The sequence below is a fragment of the Gadus morhua genome, chromosome 23 (assembly GCF_902167405.1).
Source record: "Gadus morhua chromosome 23, gadMor3.0, whole genome shotgun sequence".
Taxonomy (NCBI): Eukaryota; Metazoa; Chordata; class Actinopteri; order Gadiformes; family Gadidae; genus Gadus; species Gadus morhua.
The window spans coordinates 9,108,366-9,128,203 of NC_044070.1; the positions used below are offsets into that span (position 1 = coordinate 9,108,366).

General features: G+C 43.0%; 2 protein-coding genes across 2 annotated transcripts; both read right to left on the reverse strand.

Annotated features, from left to right (window-relative positions):
* Positions 1-288: 288 nt before the first annotated feature.
* Positions 289-9,418, reverse strand: LOC115537076 (ADP-ribosyl cyclase/cyclic ADP-ribose hydrolase 1). The gene is made up of 8 exons (XM_030348708.1): positions 9,072-9,418; positions 6,922-7,048; positions 6,051-6,180; positions 5,793-5,875; positions 3,088-3,161; positions 2,529-2,615; positions 2,358-2,441; positions 289-1,366 (listed from the first exon to the last, which is right to left on the reverse strand). The coding sequence occupies exons 1-8, from the start codon at positions 9,269-9,271 to the stop codon at positions 1,309-1,311; spliced, it is 843 nt and encodes a 280-aa protein (XP_030204568.1). The 5' UTR covers positions 9,272-9,418; the 3' UTR covers positions 289-1,308.
* Positions 9,419-15,532: 6,114 nt separating this feature from the next.
* Positions 15,533-19,336, reverse strand: LOC115536850 (ADP-ribosyl cyclase/cyclic ADP-ribose hydrolase 1). The gene is made up of 10 exons (XM_030348268.1): positions 19,206-19,336; positions 18,871-18,951; positions 18,385-18,505; positions 18,122-18,248; positions 17,728-17,863; positions 17,143-17,225; positions 16,645-16,718; positions 16,477-16,569; positions 16,177-16,263; positions 15,533-15,757 (listed from the first exon to the last, which is right to left on the reverse strand). The coding sequence occupies exons 2-10, from the start codon at positions 18,935-18,937 to the stop codon at positions 15,574-15,576; spliced, it is 972 nt and encodes a 323-aa protein (XP_030204128.1). The 5' UTR covers positions 18,938-18,951; positions 19,206-19,336; the 3' UTR covers positions 15,533-15,573.
* Positions 19,337-19,838: the final 502 nt, after the last annotated feature.

Here is a 19,838-nt window from a genome sequence, read left to right on the forward strand (position 1 = left end):
TTCTCACACGGCTGAAACTTTGACTCAGCAGACCACGGATGCGGAAATCCGCAGAACTGTGGACTTTTGTTTCAAATGTAATAATACTGGAAAGCAACTCGAAGCAGCGACTTCCCATAAGTGTGTGTGTGTGTGTGTGTGTGTGTGTGTGTGCGCGCGTGCGTGTGTGTATTCCCTTATGGTCATACTGACGCTGAGATATACATAGCAGGCAATAATATGACCGCAAAGTATGTATCTAACAGTTTCCAGTAAATGTAAAATATTGACGAGAGTTTTTCTTTTGTTTTAATTCAATCTTTTATTATTTGTTATTGAAACAAGTCTTTCGATGTTTTTCATCTAAACACGTCTCTATATAGAGACCTATAAGAGGAATATGAAAGACCAAAGCATATTGAACGTTATAGGCACTATACGTTCTCGCTCGTTTTTGGGAGATAACAGATAAGAATGAATGGAGAACCACGGCACCGTGTTTTCTATCATGACACAGAAAAACAAGAAATAAAGCCATAATGATGAGAAAAATAGTGCAGTAATTCCCGTAGCATGACTCTCTTCCCCACCCGTCTAGGGTATGGGTCACACTTTATGAACGTGTCCGCTTTGATACCTCTGCATATCTGTCGTAAATCACGAACATGTCCATTTGCTGACCCACACAATCAGCAAATGGTACACGAAAATTTGGCAAACCTTACTTAAAATATTTGAAACTAGCTAAGTGTAATAAAAATTCATAATTATTACAAAAAATAGAAGTAAAATAGTAGTAGTGTAAAATAGAAAAACATAAAGGCTCTAGTCCCTTTTACTGGCTTTTTTTACTGGCTCAAGTTATTCAAGTTGTTAGCATTATTTATGCTGTCATTACACAATACATATATTTATTCACAAGCAATTACTCGATACCCGTTAGATAGCCTAGATTTTAAAGCTCTATAAAAAGGTTACCATATCAAATCCGACATGATTTAGAAGAAACCAAAATATCTGAATTTGTGTGAACCAAAAAAACTATATCAAACATTAGCTTGCATTCAGTTTGTTTCGCTCCATTTTGAAACAAATAATTGTGGCTAGATATTTTTTCGTTTCGCTGTTATTTAAGTTCATATGGTACGAGTCTTGACCGTCTCAACCGCTTGTAGCCTAAAACGTTATTTCGGGCTGCTTTTGCTAGCTTACTACGTCTATTGGAACAGCAGGTACATGGTGGTCGAGGGCAACATCTGGAGATTTAGGCAGGAATCGCTCTAGAAGGACTATTGGAACACAGCCTTATAGGACTAGCAGATGAACGGTTCACCAGCAGGGGACACAGGTTTGGTCATGGTCCTTCTTGCAGGTGAGGAGCTCAGACCTGCAAGACACGGAAAATCATCTGTTTACTAATCAGCCATTTAGCAGAGACACTTTATCCAAAGTGACCTACAGTGAATGGAGATAAACATGCCATTAAAGAGCAGATTTGGGGAGATTGGGATTTGAACGCAGAACCTAGAACACACACACGCACACACACACGCACACGCACACGCACACACGCACACACACACACACACACACACACATATCCCAGAGAGAGCATCGTAGTAAAGCACCATCATCTGGTCAAAGCAAAATCACAGAACTTCTCTATGCTGATGATCAGGTTATATTTGCCAACACAGCAGAGCATACTCTCCATTTACGACAACACCTTTAAATGGTACGGAATGCAAATATCATATGATAAGACTGAAACAATGGTATTTATGAAGGATTTATGGACCAAGAACGTCCAGAGCTTTTAGGTACCTGAGATACACTATCACAAACTCTGAGAACATCTGATCTTCCCTCAACACAAGAATTGGTGCCGCAATCCAGAAATGGAATGAGCTGTAACATGTGCTAATGGACTAGAGTGAAGTTTCTAACTACGTGTGTCCGATCTCTTATCCTTTACAGTGTTCAAGCCTAGGAACTAGCAGAGTATGAACTCAACAAGGTTGAGGTCCTATGGCACGGTTTTCTGAGAAAGTTGGTACAGGTGGTTTTGAATGGAAGAATGCTCCAAGTCGGAGTGACAGAAGAAAGAATGTTGAGGTAAATAAATAACTTGATTCAGGACTTTTGCTACCTCTGAAGTATGTAGGTCATGTATGTAGGATATATTCGACCTTAGGCCGCCAAGAAAGATTTGGACTCGGATAGAGAGGTTCAGCAGGCCAGGAAAATGATGATGAAGAGAACACAGTTCCTGTGACTGCTGGACCACAGGTTAAAGCCGGAGCGCCCCAAGGCCACTACTGTGCATGGCGGGAAAATATGACGATGATGATGATACACACACACACACACACACTTACTCTGGCACCTCCTTGCAAATGTACTTGATGCCAGGTTTTAGTTCCTTCTGTAAGTTCTTTAAAGATTCATCCTCACAGTTTGCCCTTTGAAAGAAAGAGTAAAATAGTATTTTTAGTCAAGTAGTTGTATATTTAGGAAGGATTATTAGAGATATCAGTAAAAATCCTTACAAAACGTTGTCCTTGGTTACCAGGACAGCAGTGAGACTCTTCATTCGGTCGGATGTGAACTTCTTGACTTCGATGCTGCCAAAAATACTTCAAAAGTGCAAACACAAAAAGTGACGTTTCCTCATTGAAAATAATAGATACCAGTCTTAAAACAATTTAACATTGTGTCAGAAACTGCTGCGTTTTATTAGTTTGATACATTTTGTTTGAGTAGACTCTACTAGTGCTCTGCTGCCAATCAAATCATGAATGAGCATATTGCGTCGCTCCTACTTTTTGTCCCGCCCTATATGCATATTATATTGAAATATTCAACATGTCTCTGAGATGACATAGAAAAGAATGCCAGGAACTTTTATTAAAAACCCCCTGTTTGGAAGCCCTGCCTGGTTTCCCTTGAGCTAGGCTCTGAACATGGTCATTAATGAATCATAGCTTCAAGCTATGCAGTTAATCATCCCAAACAGCGTTTCTTGATTGTCTATAGATATGCCCAGGTTATTTTACTCTACGAGCTAGTTGAAGTGTTAGACGTCGTTACGTTAACGCGGTAACTCACCTGGTAGGGCTGAAGGGGGTATCTCTGGAGCCGTTGAGCAGGACGACAGCATCTCCGCAGGCAACCGCTGCAAACTGAACCACACGACATGTCACATGCATTGTTATGACCAGGGGCGGCCAGGATGGTGGTTATCAGTTATTGAGTTCTGGGTTTGATGCTCAATGTCTGCAGCCTGTCTGTAGGCAAGGTACCCTTACCCCTTCCTGCTTCTTAATGTTATGCAACTTAAAAGTATCTTTGAATAAAATAATCTGCTTTAGTGGTAGAATTCTTGTGTGCTCATTGTGTCGATCGGTCAGGCTAAGCGCTATGCTAAGCTTACACCAACTTTTTCCTAAGTTACTGTTGTGGAAAGAACATCACTTAAACTTAAGATCAGGAAACCGTCTAATAAATTTGAAGTCCTTTATTTATAACTTTAAGAAGGAAATACAAAAGCAGAGCTGGTCTGCAGAACACCTGCTTCTGCACAGTTTTATTGTTTCACTCTGTGATACATCCCATCAGCTCCAAGCACATACTGGTGGCACAGAACATCGTTTTATCTTTTAAGGGAGCAAGTGTCTCTTCAGGAGACTCACCAACCAAAGTAAATATTCTAGAACGGTCTAGAAGAACGTATTAATAAGTGCCATTCCTGGGTCACTACTACTAAGTGAGTCTGCCTCCTGCGCTGCTGAACAGAGGATGACGGATTCCTTTCTGGCATGTTGCTTACTCATCGGAAATTCCCTAGATTGATGATATGAGTAAGAGTAAGACACGAAGGCTCAGAGGCAGGAATCAAAGCTCTAGATGGGCAGGGTCGGTTAGGTTAGGGTGTTGTAGGGTGACTCCCAGCTGATCCGTCTCAGCTGATACCTGATTATGGACATCTCAGTCAAAGATATCTACAGGTAGACAATGGAGATAGGAGGGTTCGTCTGGAAGTCAAACACCACAGCGCAACATTACATAGTAATAAGACAGAACAGTAGAACAACAGACCACATCCCTCAACACCGCACAAACATTTCCAGGGCTATAGATGTGCTAGGGAAGCGCATTCTTGCTCTCCTCTGCCTCTCCGCTTCACAACAATAGCAGCTAGCAGCTCTAGCGAGTGGGACGCCACGCACTAAGGAGAGCGCTAAGCCATGCGCTGGACTATGCACCTCCACTCAGAACAACGAACAAAGAGCTATTGACAGGGAGTCAGGCGGAGATAGCCTCTCCTTCTCCTCTCTTCCTCTCCTTATTGTTCTTCCATAAAGTAAGTCCCCGACCAAACTCAAACTGATTTTTCTCCACAGTCTTCCTACTTAAGTACTGATTTATTAGAATTTCAATTATACCGCAGTGCATTTATAATAAATGCACATATATATATATATTAAGGGTGGAACGTTTCACAAAATTCTCGATTTGATTCATATCACAGTTATGGGGTCATGGTTTTCGGTTAGGTACGGTACGTTTTCGGATCAAGCAGGGGATGACACAAGTGGCTATAAAAACATGTTTTATCTATATATGTGCCCTATAATAATGTATATTATATAGGATTCTCCCTCAACAATGTGATAGAGGGGCTGCCCCACTGTGTCACATTTGAATGGGCTGTAGCAACTTCTGAAATGGTCAAACCGGTTACAACCCTTGCTTTACTGGAATAACGCTTCAAAACTGCAATATCACGTAAGTGATGTGTAGAGGAAGTCAGCGGCCTTTGGATCCACTCTTGGTCTGAGTCTGACTCGGTAAAAGCTGAGCTTCAATGTAAAGCGGGTGGGAACTGCGCTGCCCTCAACCACAGAGCACTGCAGAGGATTGAGCAGTCAGTCCAGTGCATAGGTGGATGCGCCCAAAAACCCCAACATATAACAGTTTCAGCTGGTTCCATCTTGCAAGGGGTACCGCAGCCTCAAGGCCTGGACCAGCAGGCTACTAGACACGTCTTTCCACCAAGCAACCAGGCTCATACCTCTTCTTATTCTAGTGTTCAGGAATTAGTATTATTTTGTATTAGTAATCTTTATAGCTCAGCCCCTGATTGCACAAAAGTTATTGTCCTATAAGGGGCGCTATGCTCAGCTGTCAAAGTTCAACAATCAGCCCCGCCAACCCGATGGATGTACATTTCTGAAACTTGGTGCACATGTCTTGTTCTACACGCTGAATAGTTATGCTTCTTGTGCCCATAATGTCTCTCCTGATAGATTTCTCTGTACAGTGAAGATTTTAGGAAAACTTCAAAGAAATTCTTCTTCACAACCTGAGAAGTCATGCTCATAAAGGACACCCACTTTAACATGTGTATACAGTTCTGTGTATAGCTTATTCCATGATGTGTGTGTCCGTGTGTGTGTGTGTGTGTATGTGTGTGTGTGTGTGTGTATGTGAGTGTTTGTGTGTGTGTGTGTGTGTGTGTGTGTGTGTGTGTGTGTGTGTGTGTGTGTGTGTGTGTGTGTGTGTGTGTGTGTGTGTGTTTGTGTGTGTGTGTGTGTGTGTGTGCGTGCGCATCTGCTAGAACTAAATAATTTGTACTGCCTTACACTTGTGATATGCAACAATAAATAATCTTGAAAATCGCTTGAATCTTGATATTGTCTTTGAACGTTGAAAGCTGCTATTGAATGGGGCTACGCAGGGTATAGCTATGCTATATTTATCTTATCCATTCCAATGTAGGCCTAAACATTGTGAGTCTCATGATGACGTACCTCAGCAGACGCTCTGCTCCAGAAGGATCTGACCGGGTTGTTCACACATTCAGTCCAGCCGGGACAACCAGAGGTGAACGTTTCTGACACAAGAGAGGCAGAGAGACAGACCAGAGCATGAGAATCAGATGTTTCCATATCATTAAACAGGATATTAGGGGGCGGGACTAAACATAGGCGGGCTGTGTATATATATACAGTATATATATATATATATATATACACTGTAGTATTGTATATATAGTAGTGGTGTCTTACCGTTGCTCCCCTCCTTCCCACACCAGGTCATTCCGTCCAGTACAGATCCCAGCATGGAGTCCTCCATCGTCTGGTAGCAGCCCTCTGACACCTGGTGGGCCACCTCCTTGGTCCCGCTCCAAAACAACATCTGGGACAAACACACCACATCCTCTTAAAACACACAAAAAAATAATATAACGCGTTATTAACGGCATTAACGCAAACCATTTTTAACAGCGTTAAATTTTTTATCGCGCGACTAACGCAAATTTATAAAAAAATAAATAATGTATATATATATATTTTCTTTGGCTCAAAACAAAGAAACAGTAGCCTGACTGCTATGTTCAAGGCAGTATGTTTGTATGTTCATCGTTTAATTGCACTATAGGCTTTTTTTTTGTATCGTCCTGTTTTGATCAGTATATGCCAATGTTGTTATCAATAAAAAAACATTTGCACAAGACAAGCCGATGCACTTCACCATTATAGTATGGCTGAGCAGTAATAATTCATTCATACACTATTGAAACCCTAAAATTAGTAAAACAATGCTTAGAAATGTGACAATTTAAAGGCTTACGTTTCTTATCCATCACTCCTTTGTACAGAGTGACACCATGTCACTCAAGCAGAACACAAAATGTCACCTTTTAAAAAAGACTGTCTAGGGTACACAGTAGTTTGCATTAAAGTTATAATATCAACTAATAAAATACACTAAATTGATTAAAGTACAGCTACTCACTGACTCACTTAACATACATAGCTTACTTATGTCCAGGAATTGGAACAATGAATAGAGGACCCCTGTTTATGAACGACCAGCCCTGTGTCTAGCCTAACCATGAGTTAGAGACAGGTTAAGTAGTGTGCTCAGGATATTTACCCGGTTGCACGCAGGCTGCGGAGGCGCGACGGACAGCAGGTGATCGTAGGCCTCCGGTGGGACCTGACAGGGGTCCCGGCCCACGTACGCTTGCTCAAAGGCACTCCAGACCTCCACACAGTCGGTGCTTCAAACACAAACAGAGAATGGTTGGTGTAAGGCAGACCATGAACATGGTCTGCAGAAAATCTATATTGTATATCGACTTAAAGTTGTAGGGATTGATAAAAGATCACACCTGTTAATTGTATAATTTGATATTCGATATTTTGCAATATCAAAAAATAGTAAAATATGCAGATACAAACCAGGCAGGAGATTCTCGGCCTATTATTTGTCTAAATGTTTTATTGGAATAGAGAAAGAGCTTAGATCACTTAAAAATAAGTCAAGGATAAAATAAATCCTAAAAAGTAGGACCACAGAATAGAAGGCAGACAGGAACCACTGCCCATAGAATATTGGATCTGCAAAGGACAAGTCAATATAAGCAGGCATACCTAGTCAGAACTCCTGGGTGTGGGATCACTTTACCTTAAGCTTCATCATGCAGAGGAACCATGCATGACATTATCCCAATGTCAACAATGAGTATAAATACATAGAACCTGTTTTGACACGATCTTGGGCCATTTACAGATCTTGTAAAAATGAGATCTTGTCTTTATTTGGATTTCTTCAGCGATTTTATTATGGTAAATACTCCAGTGCGCAAAATAGTGAGAAAGTGACACTAGGAGCCAGTTAGGCTGTTCTCCTTGTGGTGACCGACCAGGACGTGAGCAGGTCGGACAGCAACGAAGGGTTGAGGTGTGGTGTGTGCGAGTTAAACGGGAACGTGAACTGAATGAACTTCATAGTTAATTCATCCCTTAAAAAGCATTGCTCCTATAGATGTATGTAGTACACATTTGTTTGCAATTCATAATCTATTCTCAATTATTGATGCAATAAAGGTTTATAAATATAATTTAGAGAGCGTCAATTGATGATACACAAACTGTTTCAGGGTGTTAATGCTTTGCACGCATGTAGGCTAGATAAATATGCTGCATTTCACGATTAGATGAGTTTGTAAGAGAGAGATGTGTGAAAGTTATCTAAAGTGCTTGAAACCCGACCAAACTGCGACGCTGTCACTCGGATGATGTCCGAGCCTTAATTGTCTTCTCCGAATATTAAGTCTTATTCCATGGGCACAGATTTGACTCAGAAGATATTCACTAAGGAGAATTTCGCTGACGGTCTGAACTTGGAGCGACTCCAGGAGCTAATAGACTGGTGTGATCTCAGCCCGGGACTGACGCCAACATACAAGGATGAAAGTGAGGGCTGCAGGAGAAGCCCCACCGTGCAGGGACGATAAGATCACTTCGCTTTTTGAAAACAACACTACACACAACTACAACCTGGCCTAGGTCTCCCACACTACACTATACATCTCTTCTGTCCCCTGCACTGGTACACCCAAGCCCCTGGTAGGTTATTTCCTATCCTTTCTACATGGCTCAGGGCCCCATCCTGCACCGAGGATGTCCAACACACCGCCCCTAGCCCGTCCTCTGCTTCATGCCTGCCAAACGCCGTGCTATAGCCTAGGCTACTCCATCATCAGGCCTACGTGAGCACCAGCAGTGCACAACAAAATCTAGATTGTTTTGTCCTGGCGCCACAATGAAAGGACTGACATGATCAAGAGATCCGATCCGTCCTCCGCCGCGGGCTCGACACTCATCTGCCACACTGCGTCTTGTTGGATGACCATGAAGTGAAAAACAATATCTATCGTGTTATCGCAGCACTTAAAAGCTGGTTGTCTTGCTTGTTTCGGATTGTTACTTAAATTATTCTTGCACTTTACGGGGTGCATCTTCATTGTTCAACTCACTGCGAGTTCGTTTTGACCAAAGCGTCTGATAAATAGGCTTACACATGGAATTGGAATAGACTGGAGAACGCAAACATCACAATACAAAAAAGTCAATGATCGATCAATAGGCTATGAATAGATTTTGATAAAGATAAAATGGATGACGACCGATTCAAATATGTGCAGGCACTTGTAAACAACAATGCATCAATTCTAAACACAGACTAGCCCACAGAAGGGAGATAATAAGGAAAAGAAAAAAGGAAAATGTTGGCTCTACCTTGTGTTCTCTGGAGTCCTTCTCTCGCACTCCTGGATGAACGTGGCCTTGAAGGTGTCGGTTCTGTTGCTCAGCACCACCGCGGTGACCACCACCACCACCACCACCACCACCAGCAGGACGGCCATGGCGCAGCCGCCCACCACACGCACGCGACGCTTCCGCCGCCGGTGCCCACCGCGGATCGGGTCCGATTCCATCAAGCCTGCGTCTGAACTCAACCCGTCAGCTATCTGGAACGCGACAGTCCTTAAAGTGGACGCGCTCGAACTTCTCTGCCTGTTACTTTCTGCTCCTCGCTCGCTTGTTGCTCCTCCGAGTCTATTTATACGGGCGCGCTCCCTGGAATAGCTCCTAAAACAAGCGTGCGCACGGCTGCGCGCCTCCAGTCTTCAGATTACCGGTCGTCAGCCTTCAGCTCGATGACTTGGGTCTTGGATGTGTTTATGAATTGGTTAGTTTATTAAATTGAAGAGATAGGTTCAATACTGGAGGCATGTATAGCCAAACCAGAGCCAAAATAATGCTTCCCACGACATGCTCTGGAGCAGGTCCACGAATAGGCCTACTGAATATACTGACCAATCTTATCTCTTGGAAAAGGAAATCACCATTTCCAGAAATCCCCTGGACCTTGGTCTTTGAAAAAGTGAGATAAAAATAATTATCATCTTGGCTTCAAATAACTCAAATACATGGAATTATTCTGCAGGCCTCGTCTTGTAGGCCTACACCATACAAACCTCCAGCCTGGCAATTGTTGACCTTATCTGCAACAAGTACCGGTTTGAATTATGGTTTTATAAGCCTATTGGTCTTTATTTGCGCCCAAGACCGTGTAACACTGCCAGGGCTGTAGCCGAAAGAATGAGGCTGAAATTGTCATACACGTCATCAAAAGACATATAAGCAACAAGTTAATCAATGGATCACATTGTTGTGTCCTTACCTATTCATGTCGACAATATCCTAGATTAGGCCTAGAAAAATAACCAGCATGACGTAGTGAGTTGTTAAACTATTGGTCAAAGGGTTAGTAGTAATGTTCCTTTCATAGTGAATTCAAATGTTCGATGGGAGTTTTTTCCACATAGAAAGTAAGTAAAATTAAATCATTGATCTGAATGATACTGACCACATATAGGCCTACAGGTGAGTTCCTCAACACAACCGCCTACCTATGCTCTCTGTTATATTGCAGTACGTGATTATAGTCGGTTACAAAACGGTTAATTAAAGGAGAAGTTGGCTTCCGAAAATTTGGAACCAACAGTTCCAGTACATGGATGCATTGGATAATGCACCCCCACTTACCGTATAAGAACCTCCTCATTCACGAGCTCCCACAAACTGTTTTAAGCTTGGATATAGAAGGGTGTGAAAGGATGGAGCCTGCTGATGCTCGCCTTAGCTATGCTTTATGAGGTCAGTCCGAGAGAGAGTTAAAGCATAACTTTGGATTTTTTGAGCCTGGAGCTTATTCTCCTTTAATTTAAGGTCTTGGGGACTGATGTTAACAACAATGTTTTTCTTTCTCTTTGAAGTTTTGTTTTGGGTATTCTCTTGAATGACGTGATTACTGAAACTTTTCCTGAGACGATCCACTGTAGCAGCTCACGTGGCTGAGCTCACTTGGTATATGTCCATCCATTTTGAGTACATCTACTATTACTAAAAACATCTTTCCCATGAAAGAACCTGCATAGTCGATGTGTAGCTTTCACCATGGCTTACTGGGACACTCACAGGGGTGGAGTGGGGCACTAGCAGGTGTTCTGTGCTGCATGATTTTACCTTCTTATTAATGTCAGAATCCATATTAGGTCACCACATGTAACCAAGCCTTTCATTCTGGACACGCTGGGACGACTCTGTTGTTCCATTGGGGCTGCGGGTCGGCTCACTAGTACGACGACACAGTCTCCCCACAACACAGAGGCGCCCGCGACACTGATTCCAAGGCCTTTTGAGTCTTCACCTAGTCTCGTCTGTTGGTGAGCATGACTCATGTCAGGTTTACAAAATATCTCTCCCCCCCCCGTTACGTATGTGAGCATGTCCTCCACTTTAGGAATGGGTTACTGTTCTAGTGATGCCACTCTGTTTATAGTAATTATATAGTCGCCACACATAACTGTATTGTCCGGTTCTAACACTGGGACTATTAGTTTTCATTGCAAAATGCAATGACTTTGATTTGAAAAAGCGTAATCGAAAATGTATCTTTCTTTACATTGATCTTTGTATATGTATATGTATTCAGACTGACAGATACCTAGCTCTGGCCCATTTGCCTTCTTCCATAGCTAAGCATACTCAGACTGTGACATTGCTAATACACTACAGCCAGTATCTCTCATATCTTAGTTTAAATCCATTTACTTTCAAATACTACCTGAGAGGAGGTACTTTGGGAATAGTTGTGGTCATATTGTGAATAGTAAAGACATCCTCACTACTCTCTTCCTCTTCCTGTATGAAGTGTGTTTCTTCCACATCTGACTTGGAAGTAGTAGTTGTTATTTCCCCTTTTTCCTTCCTTATTTGGACCTATATGAAAATGCATAGTATTTGGGGCTGTATAATAGGAGTGTTATTCATACTTGGCTGTGGGAAAAACCTACTGTGTGTGAGTTATCAGTGTGCACAGGTTAAACCAGCCATCACCACACATGGCAACATGGAGCACCAGCGCCATGAAGCATTGACAAACTACAATAAACATATATTTTCAACACCTCAACCCAGCGTGCTTGTGTTTAGAGGAGCCCAGCCAAGGTCACCTAGGTGGTAGTTGTTTCATGCAGCCCCTCGCCTGGCTGACTCTGATTGGGCTCTAGAGCTGGGTGAGGCTGCACACATGTCGCACATTGAGTCATCAATGTGCCCAGGGTGAAACCAGCCATCGCTACACACACTAAGGAATAGATCTCCTGCATTGCATCATGGAGCATAATCGCCACGGATCATTATTGATAAACTTCTACAATAAACCGGATTTAAAAAATCAAAGAACTTCCTTGTCTTTGGAGTAGCACAGCAAAAATCCCCAAGGTACAGTGTGGCAGCCAGCCAGGTGGGGTGTAGTAACAGATATTGCTACACCTAATTCCTTTTAGGAAGGTGATGATGGTGGATAATCCTCCATAATCATGTAAATTTGTTATGGTCCCACAATCAACTCCTACCAAGACTCAACACGTTGCAGATGAAGAAACATCCCGATCAACTGGACCTAGTTCCTCTGGCTTGGAACTACTTTTTTCAAATCCACATCAGACCGCACCAAACCATGATTATCTGGGGAGAACCTTGCACTGCCTCCTACATGGGCCTGATCGACGCTAAGCTTAGCAATGCTTTCCGAACAATTGAATGGCAAACATTTACCTCCTACATTACTGGAGTGACCCTGAGTCTATATAGGTTTCATGTGTACAATGTTCAGGCTTCAGCCAGTGAGGACGTATCACATTTGAGATCTTATTCTGTTCAGCGACTTGTTGTGTGAGCAATAGAGTAGAATTAGGGAACTTCAAAATGTTGACTTTAAATTTATAAACATAATTTGATGATCTTGATTTTTGGAGTTCAAGGGATAAGTGACTTACTAAGATGCTGTGGTATTAGAAAAAGGCAAGCAGTCTTTTCTGAAACTATTTCCTGGTATAACAACCGCAATTGCCTTAAACTACACTAGTGAAATCAAGTGCTTCAAAGAAACAGTGAACCAGACGCTGATGTATATATTTCTAACTTCAGAATAGCCTGGTACAAATACGCTTTCTCTTAACAACGGGCTGTCAAACCTATCTAAGAACCCACCGACCAACCCTCCTGCGGTCTCATCGAGGCTGTCCTGTCCTGGAGAGAAGACAAGAGTGTTCTCAGAGCCCACTGCGCGGAATCTGACTACCTCATAACACCGCTTCTGTTCAAAGGTCTGGGGAGGCCGATTTCCTTGCTCCACATTTGTTAGAACCGAGACGACAGATTTGAATTAAAGACTCAGAAACACAGATGTGCTATTATTATTATGCAAATTGTGGAAGATTAGTGTGCATTTCTCGAAATTCAAGATTTTACCCCCGAAATAATTTAAAGCAAAGGCCGGTAGACAGAAATTTAGTTTGTTTTCTGCCTCCGTTTACCTAATGTCGCTCAGGGGGGGAAGTGGTATTTGCATTTACCGTGATTCTATTCATAGATGAAAATGACATGGGACAGATTTGAAATGGGAGACCAACATGTCCTGCTTTATTATAAAAAATGTAGTAACATGGTCAACATACTGCTTAGTCGGACACTCAATAAGCACCGTTATTGAGGGTCCTCAGTGCGATAGGTGTGTCGACAGAGTTACAGCAAATCATTCGCAACACAGCCTCTGACTCCTTGACCCCAGTGGGATGCCGGAGGGGGAGGGGTGCTTTCCTCTGATGGCCCGCTACAACCTAGCTAGGCAACGCTTCTGCTGCCCCGACCAAGACGCTCTCCTTTGAGCGCCAACTCCGCTACGACGCAGCTAGGCAACACTCCTCTATTGTCACGAACAAGAGGCTGTCTTTTGCCGTGCCAAATCCATTACAACACCGCCACAGGGCCCTATTCTGAACTCCTTGGAGGACAGGAAAGTCATTTTGATTTGTGTAAAAGTATGAAAACAAACTTAATCATGCAACAGTAATCACTCAGGCATCTGTAGGTAAAGAAATGGCATGCATGTAAACATGTAGGGTATACTTACTCGATGGATAGTTGCCCGTTTGGTCCATGTGATCTTGGATGCCTCTGCCAGTTTATTTTAGGCCCATGAAAGAATGTCCTCAGCACATCCTCTGACGTGGTGACACCACGTCGTGTAGTGTCTGAGGTCTCATCATTTGATGTCGCAAATATGGGGAAGCACCAGGTTCCCCACAACATAGGCGTTCACTCTCTGTGGACATAGGGTCACAGCACCCATAGGAACACCACCAGTGTTCCTATGGGACCTGGTAGCCTTACAGCAGCTGGTTCACCCCTCCTGCTCATCAGACTTTGCCTTCTCCCCTCCTCTGCTCTTCAATTTCTCGGACATTCTCATCTGTATACTTGGGCTCAAATAAACCAAAACTTTCTTCCACATATTCGAGAACGGGAGAAAAAGATAACATTTTCAAAGTCATGACTTTGAAACCGGCCTGCGGCTCTCTCAAACTGACTAGAGATTCCACCGTTCACAACCTGCATATATCGCTATATCGTATCTCTCGTGAGACTTCAAAGCCCTTTTCCCCTAGACCCAAAAGGATTTAAAAATCCTTTAAGCTTCTTGGACATTTGTATAGTATGTTGAGTGTGTGTTTGGACGATGAGTGGTTTAAGCAGCCTCAGCTGGCCCGAGTCAGACTGATAAGACTCTTGGTGCAGGGTGAGGCTGCACACTTGTTGTGCATCCACCACTCCACCTACGTGGTTTAACCACAGGTTAAACCAGTCACCCCCACACACAGCTACGTGGCACCATGGCATTGCATGTATCATTGCCCTTTAAACTTGGTTTCAACATATAAACCAGTTTCAACATCACCCTGTTTCCTGGTTATGGAGGAGTCAGGAAAAGTCGCGATGGAACTTCCATCAGAATATAACGTCATGCTGCGAGGCGCATTTCATAGTAATAACTCATTGGAATTGGGGACAATGGGGACAACACAGACCCCTCTTTCATAGAATTCTTCCTAAAATCACAAAATTATGTTTATATAATTTAATCCACACCCATTTATCCGTTCTGGGCCATCCGTTCCCTTCTAGGAAGGCCTAATTTTAAGATCCCAAAACAAAACAACGATTCTTTCATGCTTGAATATTATATTTTATTTTCTGCTAAGTCTGATCTGTTTTAGATGCCATTTAACTCTAGACTACAACTTTAAGAAATGGATGACCCACGCCGTGAAACCGATTTTGCGTGGTTGCGTTTCATAGGATTTAGTGAAGCCAACTAATGAATAAGATATCCTGAGCTTCTGAACCTGTTTCGTAGCACAGGCCCCAGGCCAGGGGCAACGTTCAAGGACTTCAAAAGAGTTTTTCAAGTCTCTCTTTTGGGCTATATGTTTGGGAAAAAGGAAACCAATCACGGGATAAACAAGTTGAATAGTAAGCTTCGTGTGTAGGAGCCAAGACCTATGTCATTTAGAGTATAATAAAAATGATAGTGTGATGTAAAAATAGAATAGAATCAAGAATAGAAATAGAATAGAAAAATAGAATCAATAAAAACTGTAAAATTGACATTATCAATTCCTATCAATGAATAACATCTCAATGTGTGAATAAATCCAATCTTAAGAAGAAAAAGCAGTTACGATTTTTCTCCTCACGATACTGTTGTGAATCCACCCGCAGGAATCTTGTTGATTCCATGAAAAGCGGTTCGAAACGTTGGACTACAGAAAGAGACAACAAGCAACTGTCATCCTAAGAAACTTTTATAAGTTTGATTTGCTTTAATTCATTTAGGATCCCAGTCATTGAGGCCGTGGTTAGGGTTGAGGACATCCTGCGTGCTGACAGCAGACTGCAGCAGAGCTCCAGGTCCGATGAGAGGCGGCCCCTGGGTCTGCAGTAGGCTGGAGGAGCACATCTGGCAGGAGGGATCCTCGGGGCTCTGGACGCACTGGAGCAGCTTCAGAGTCCTGTGGACAAGAATCAGACAGCGTTACTATAAGCTGTACTTCAGTAGACACTGTCACTTTAGGGACAACGTGATTAATGCAGCACACCATCCATTATGATGTTACTGTTGACGTTAACATGATTGACTAGTTGATCGTTTTCGCCCTCTGCAGTCACCTGCGTGCGTTCATATATCCCTGTTTTGTGATTCTACTGCCGGGACACACACTTCTATCTGGGAACGATTAAGGGATTCTTCATTTTTTTACTTCAGCTTCATGAATAACATACAATATAAATCACAGGGAAGCCAAGGTGTGTGTTCCCAGCTAGATCCGTGCATTTAACCTATTCATTCAAATAGAGTAATGTCTTGTCTGATCTGGAGGAAAACACCAGAACATGCAGCAAGTTGAATGCGAATGTTCGTTCAACCTACAGGTCATTGTCTGTGCAGGTCCATTTGAATCCCCGGAACTGAAGGATCTGGATCAGCTCTGCAACGGAGCCCAGACTGCACGACTCTCTGTCGGAGGGAACCTCACAGTCAGAGACGTTCCTCGGAAAATACCTCTCGCGTTCCTCTGACGTTCCTCCTTTCAGGAGCCTCGGAGGAGAATCCCAACAACCATCTTAAATATCTCTAAACCTATTCTAAATCATCCTCATCTCATCTCCATCTCCGTGTCTTTTTAGTCTCAAACATCTCAATGAAGTTCAGGGTCATGTGGGGCCTCACATGAAAGGTCCTCGGAGGTTGGAAACCACCTTGATGTTGACGTACTCCACCATGCTAGGATTAAGACCGTTGAGTTCAACGCTGCCAAACATGCTGCAACACAAAAAGACGCCCAGATCATTAGAGATTGTGTGTATACAATGGAATCTCCAGTCAGAGGATGGTTACCTTTTTCTGTTAAATGCGGAGGCGATGGATCCATTCAGTAGGACTGTAATGTTGCCGCAGGCGGTTTCTGCAAACTGACAACAACAGATTAAGCTCATTACCTCCACCATCTACCAATACAGCTCCTCAGGATTCAAACAATCTTTAAAAAATAACGTTGTACTTTAACTTTTGTTTTAACAAGTAGTGTGTGATATTTATCTGCTTGCATCACTGACAAGCATCTGCCCGACAATGTGATTCTATTCGATTGACATTTAATACTCATGTTGTTTTTGTGCTCTGGGGTTGTTTTCTCTTTCCTGTCTTGTGTTCCTTCACAATGCTCCTTCCTTGTACACATGGATTGCTTTGAGGGTTCTTGCAACTCTAATTGTGTGATTACAGGCTTTACAAATACGAGGGACTTGACCTGACTTGACTACAACACCTGGTGAGGCATATTGCCGTTTGGCAGTTAGCAAGATATAATAAAAATACGTTTGACATGCAGCGTACATGCTGGGAGGCCTGTCTCCATAGGGAGTAGACGGGATGGAGAGGACACGTCGACCACTCTGGACAGGATTCAAAATCAAATCCTACGGAAAACGAAATACAGAAACACATGAGTACCTCCAACTATACAGTCGACAGCCACGAGGTGATCCACTCAGAACAATGGGTCTTTGTACAGAACTCCTTCCTTCGGTGGAATCTCTAGTCACCCCATTGAGCGGGGCTCTGCATGAGTGGGCTATTTATGATGTGGTTTCCACGGCACATCAACAAAGTATCAGCGTGTTTTATAAGGACCTTAGGTCACAGAGTTAGGTAGTCGGGTAGGGTTGTAGGGTTGTAATTTCCAACATCCTCCATTGGAAAGTGACTAAAAAGATGAATCTAGTCTTGTCCTGAGCGATCCGATGACATCAGAAGGCTACGCTGTAGCACCGCGTGGGTTCAAACATGATGGGAGGATGGATGATGGACAGAAGAACGGATGGATTCATGGATAGAGGAACGGGCAGATGGGTGATGATGGTGATGATGTCTAGATAGGGGGATGGTTGAATAGCTCCCTCACACCCACACCCACTCAACCTGTGTGTTGGAGGTGTCCACACCAGTCCAGCTGGTTGAACACGTAGCCCACTAGCGTGTCCTCCAGGGTGTAGACGTTCTCCATCAGGGTGGTGTAGGCCTCCATCATCCATCTTGTCTTGCTCCAGAACAGGAACTGAAATCACATCACTGTTCATCAGAGAGGGCTGTTGTAGTTTGGGGTTATGGTGAGTGTTGAGTGGCCGTGGGTTACCTGCTGGTTAGCATGAGGTGCTAGGGTTGTGTTGCCGTGGGTTACCTGCTGGTTAGTGTAAGGTACTAGGGTTGTGTTGCCGTGGGTTACCTGCTGATTAGTGTAAGGTGCTAGGGTTGTGTTGCCGTGGGTTACCTGCTGGTTAGTGTAAGGTGCTAGGGTTGTGTTGCCGTGGGTTACCTGGTGGCAGGGGGAGTTCTGGGGCAGGATGCTGAGCATCTCCTGGTAGTCCTTCACTTGGTTGCTGCAGGAGGACTTTGGAACCACAGCCTCTTCAAACATCCTCCAAACCTCCTCACAGTCACAACTACACACACACACACACACACACACACACACACACACACACACACACACACACACACACAATACGATGTTCATTGTATTGAATGTATAAAGATCAATCTTTTCATGACTTTGACATAAGACACTTGTTACTGAACCTGAAGGTAGGGTTTATCAGCATGATGTAATTGTAACATCGTCCAATCACTATAGACTTCAGATTGGGTGTGGTTCCGCCCTCAGATTTCGATCCACCGCAGCAGAAAAAAACAATAAACCCTTTCAGTCGGAGACAGGCAAACATTAAACTTCATACCATACTCAGATATCACTATAGATGACAAGCAGGAGCTAAAGAAAGAGAATGAAGGAGACACGACAAAGAGGAAAGGAGAAAGAATGAAAGATTGTGAACATAAGAAACAGAAGAAAGATCAACGATATTAGCATTCTCAAACAATATCTTATAATAGAAAGGAAGGGAAGTAAATCATGAAAGAGCAAATGGGAGAAGGTAAAGAAAAGAAAGAAAAAGTGAGTGAAAGAGACGATTAAAGGATCACTTGTGACAATCGGTAGCGTAAAATTCCCTTAAAGAAACAGTTACCAGCATCTAACTTTGACCTTAAAGAGGCGCTACTTACAAACAAACACGTTTTTGGCTGTTGAGGACAACGTGGTTTCCATGGCAACCACCTCACCTTTTATCATTCATGTTCCACAAGCTGAAAGGGTAGAAAAAAACTACCAATTCAGTGTGCGCGCGCGCGTGCGTGTGTGTGCGTGTGCGTGTGCGTGTGTGTGTGTGTGTGGGATTGAAATGACAACACACAGCTACATCATGAGTGAAGATTACAACATAAATAACAACATAAACAATCACCAGACCAGATAACTAACTCACTCATCAACTAACCAATTCACTCACTCACTTGCATAGGCTACTAACTAAAAAATAAAAACTAGGTTGCCAACTTACCAACTCACCAACTCATCAACTGTCAGTCAGACTGACCGACTAACCATCTAACTACCTCACTAACCAACTAGACTGCTCCGGGCTTGTGGTTTGCTGCCCTGAAAGACTGTGCCCTTCGCAGGTCCAGAGGGGCTCATAGGGACAGACGAGTCCTTATATGCGACCTCATGGAGATGCACATGACTTCAATTTGGTTGAAATGGGGATGGAGTCACGGAGTTTCCCAGTGGTAGTCAGAAATCAGAGAAATAAAGGGTTTATTTGATATGCATTCAGTGCTAAGATTAATGATTTGTCCCATGTTTCCATCTATCTATCTCAAGATATCGCATTCAAGATACATTTAATCTAATAAGATTGACCAAAACTAAACTATTATTGGCCTTAGGTTTTTCCCTATGAGGAAGTTCAACAAGACGGGTTCACGGCACCAAATGTTAGATTTCAGCTTATTTCTAAACTGTTCGGACAGACTCTGCGTTGTGTATTTTCAGTCGTAGTAGTAATTCTTGAAGTTGAAATCAAAGCAGCTTGACAGGTTGGATTAGAGGGTTGAATAGATGGTTTATTTTCCAGGAATACAGCGAGATACAGACTTAGGTTGAATAATCTATAGTGGACCCGGTGGTCGAT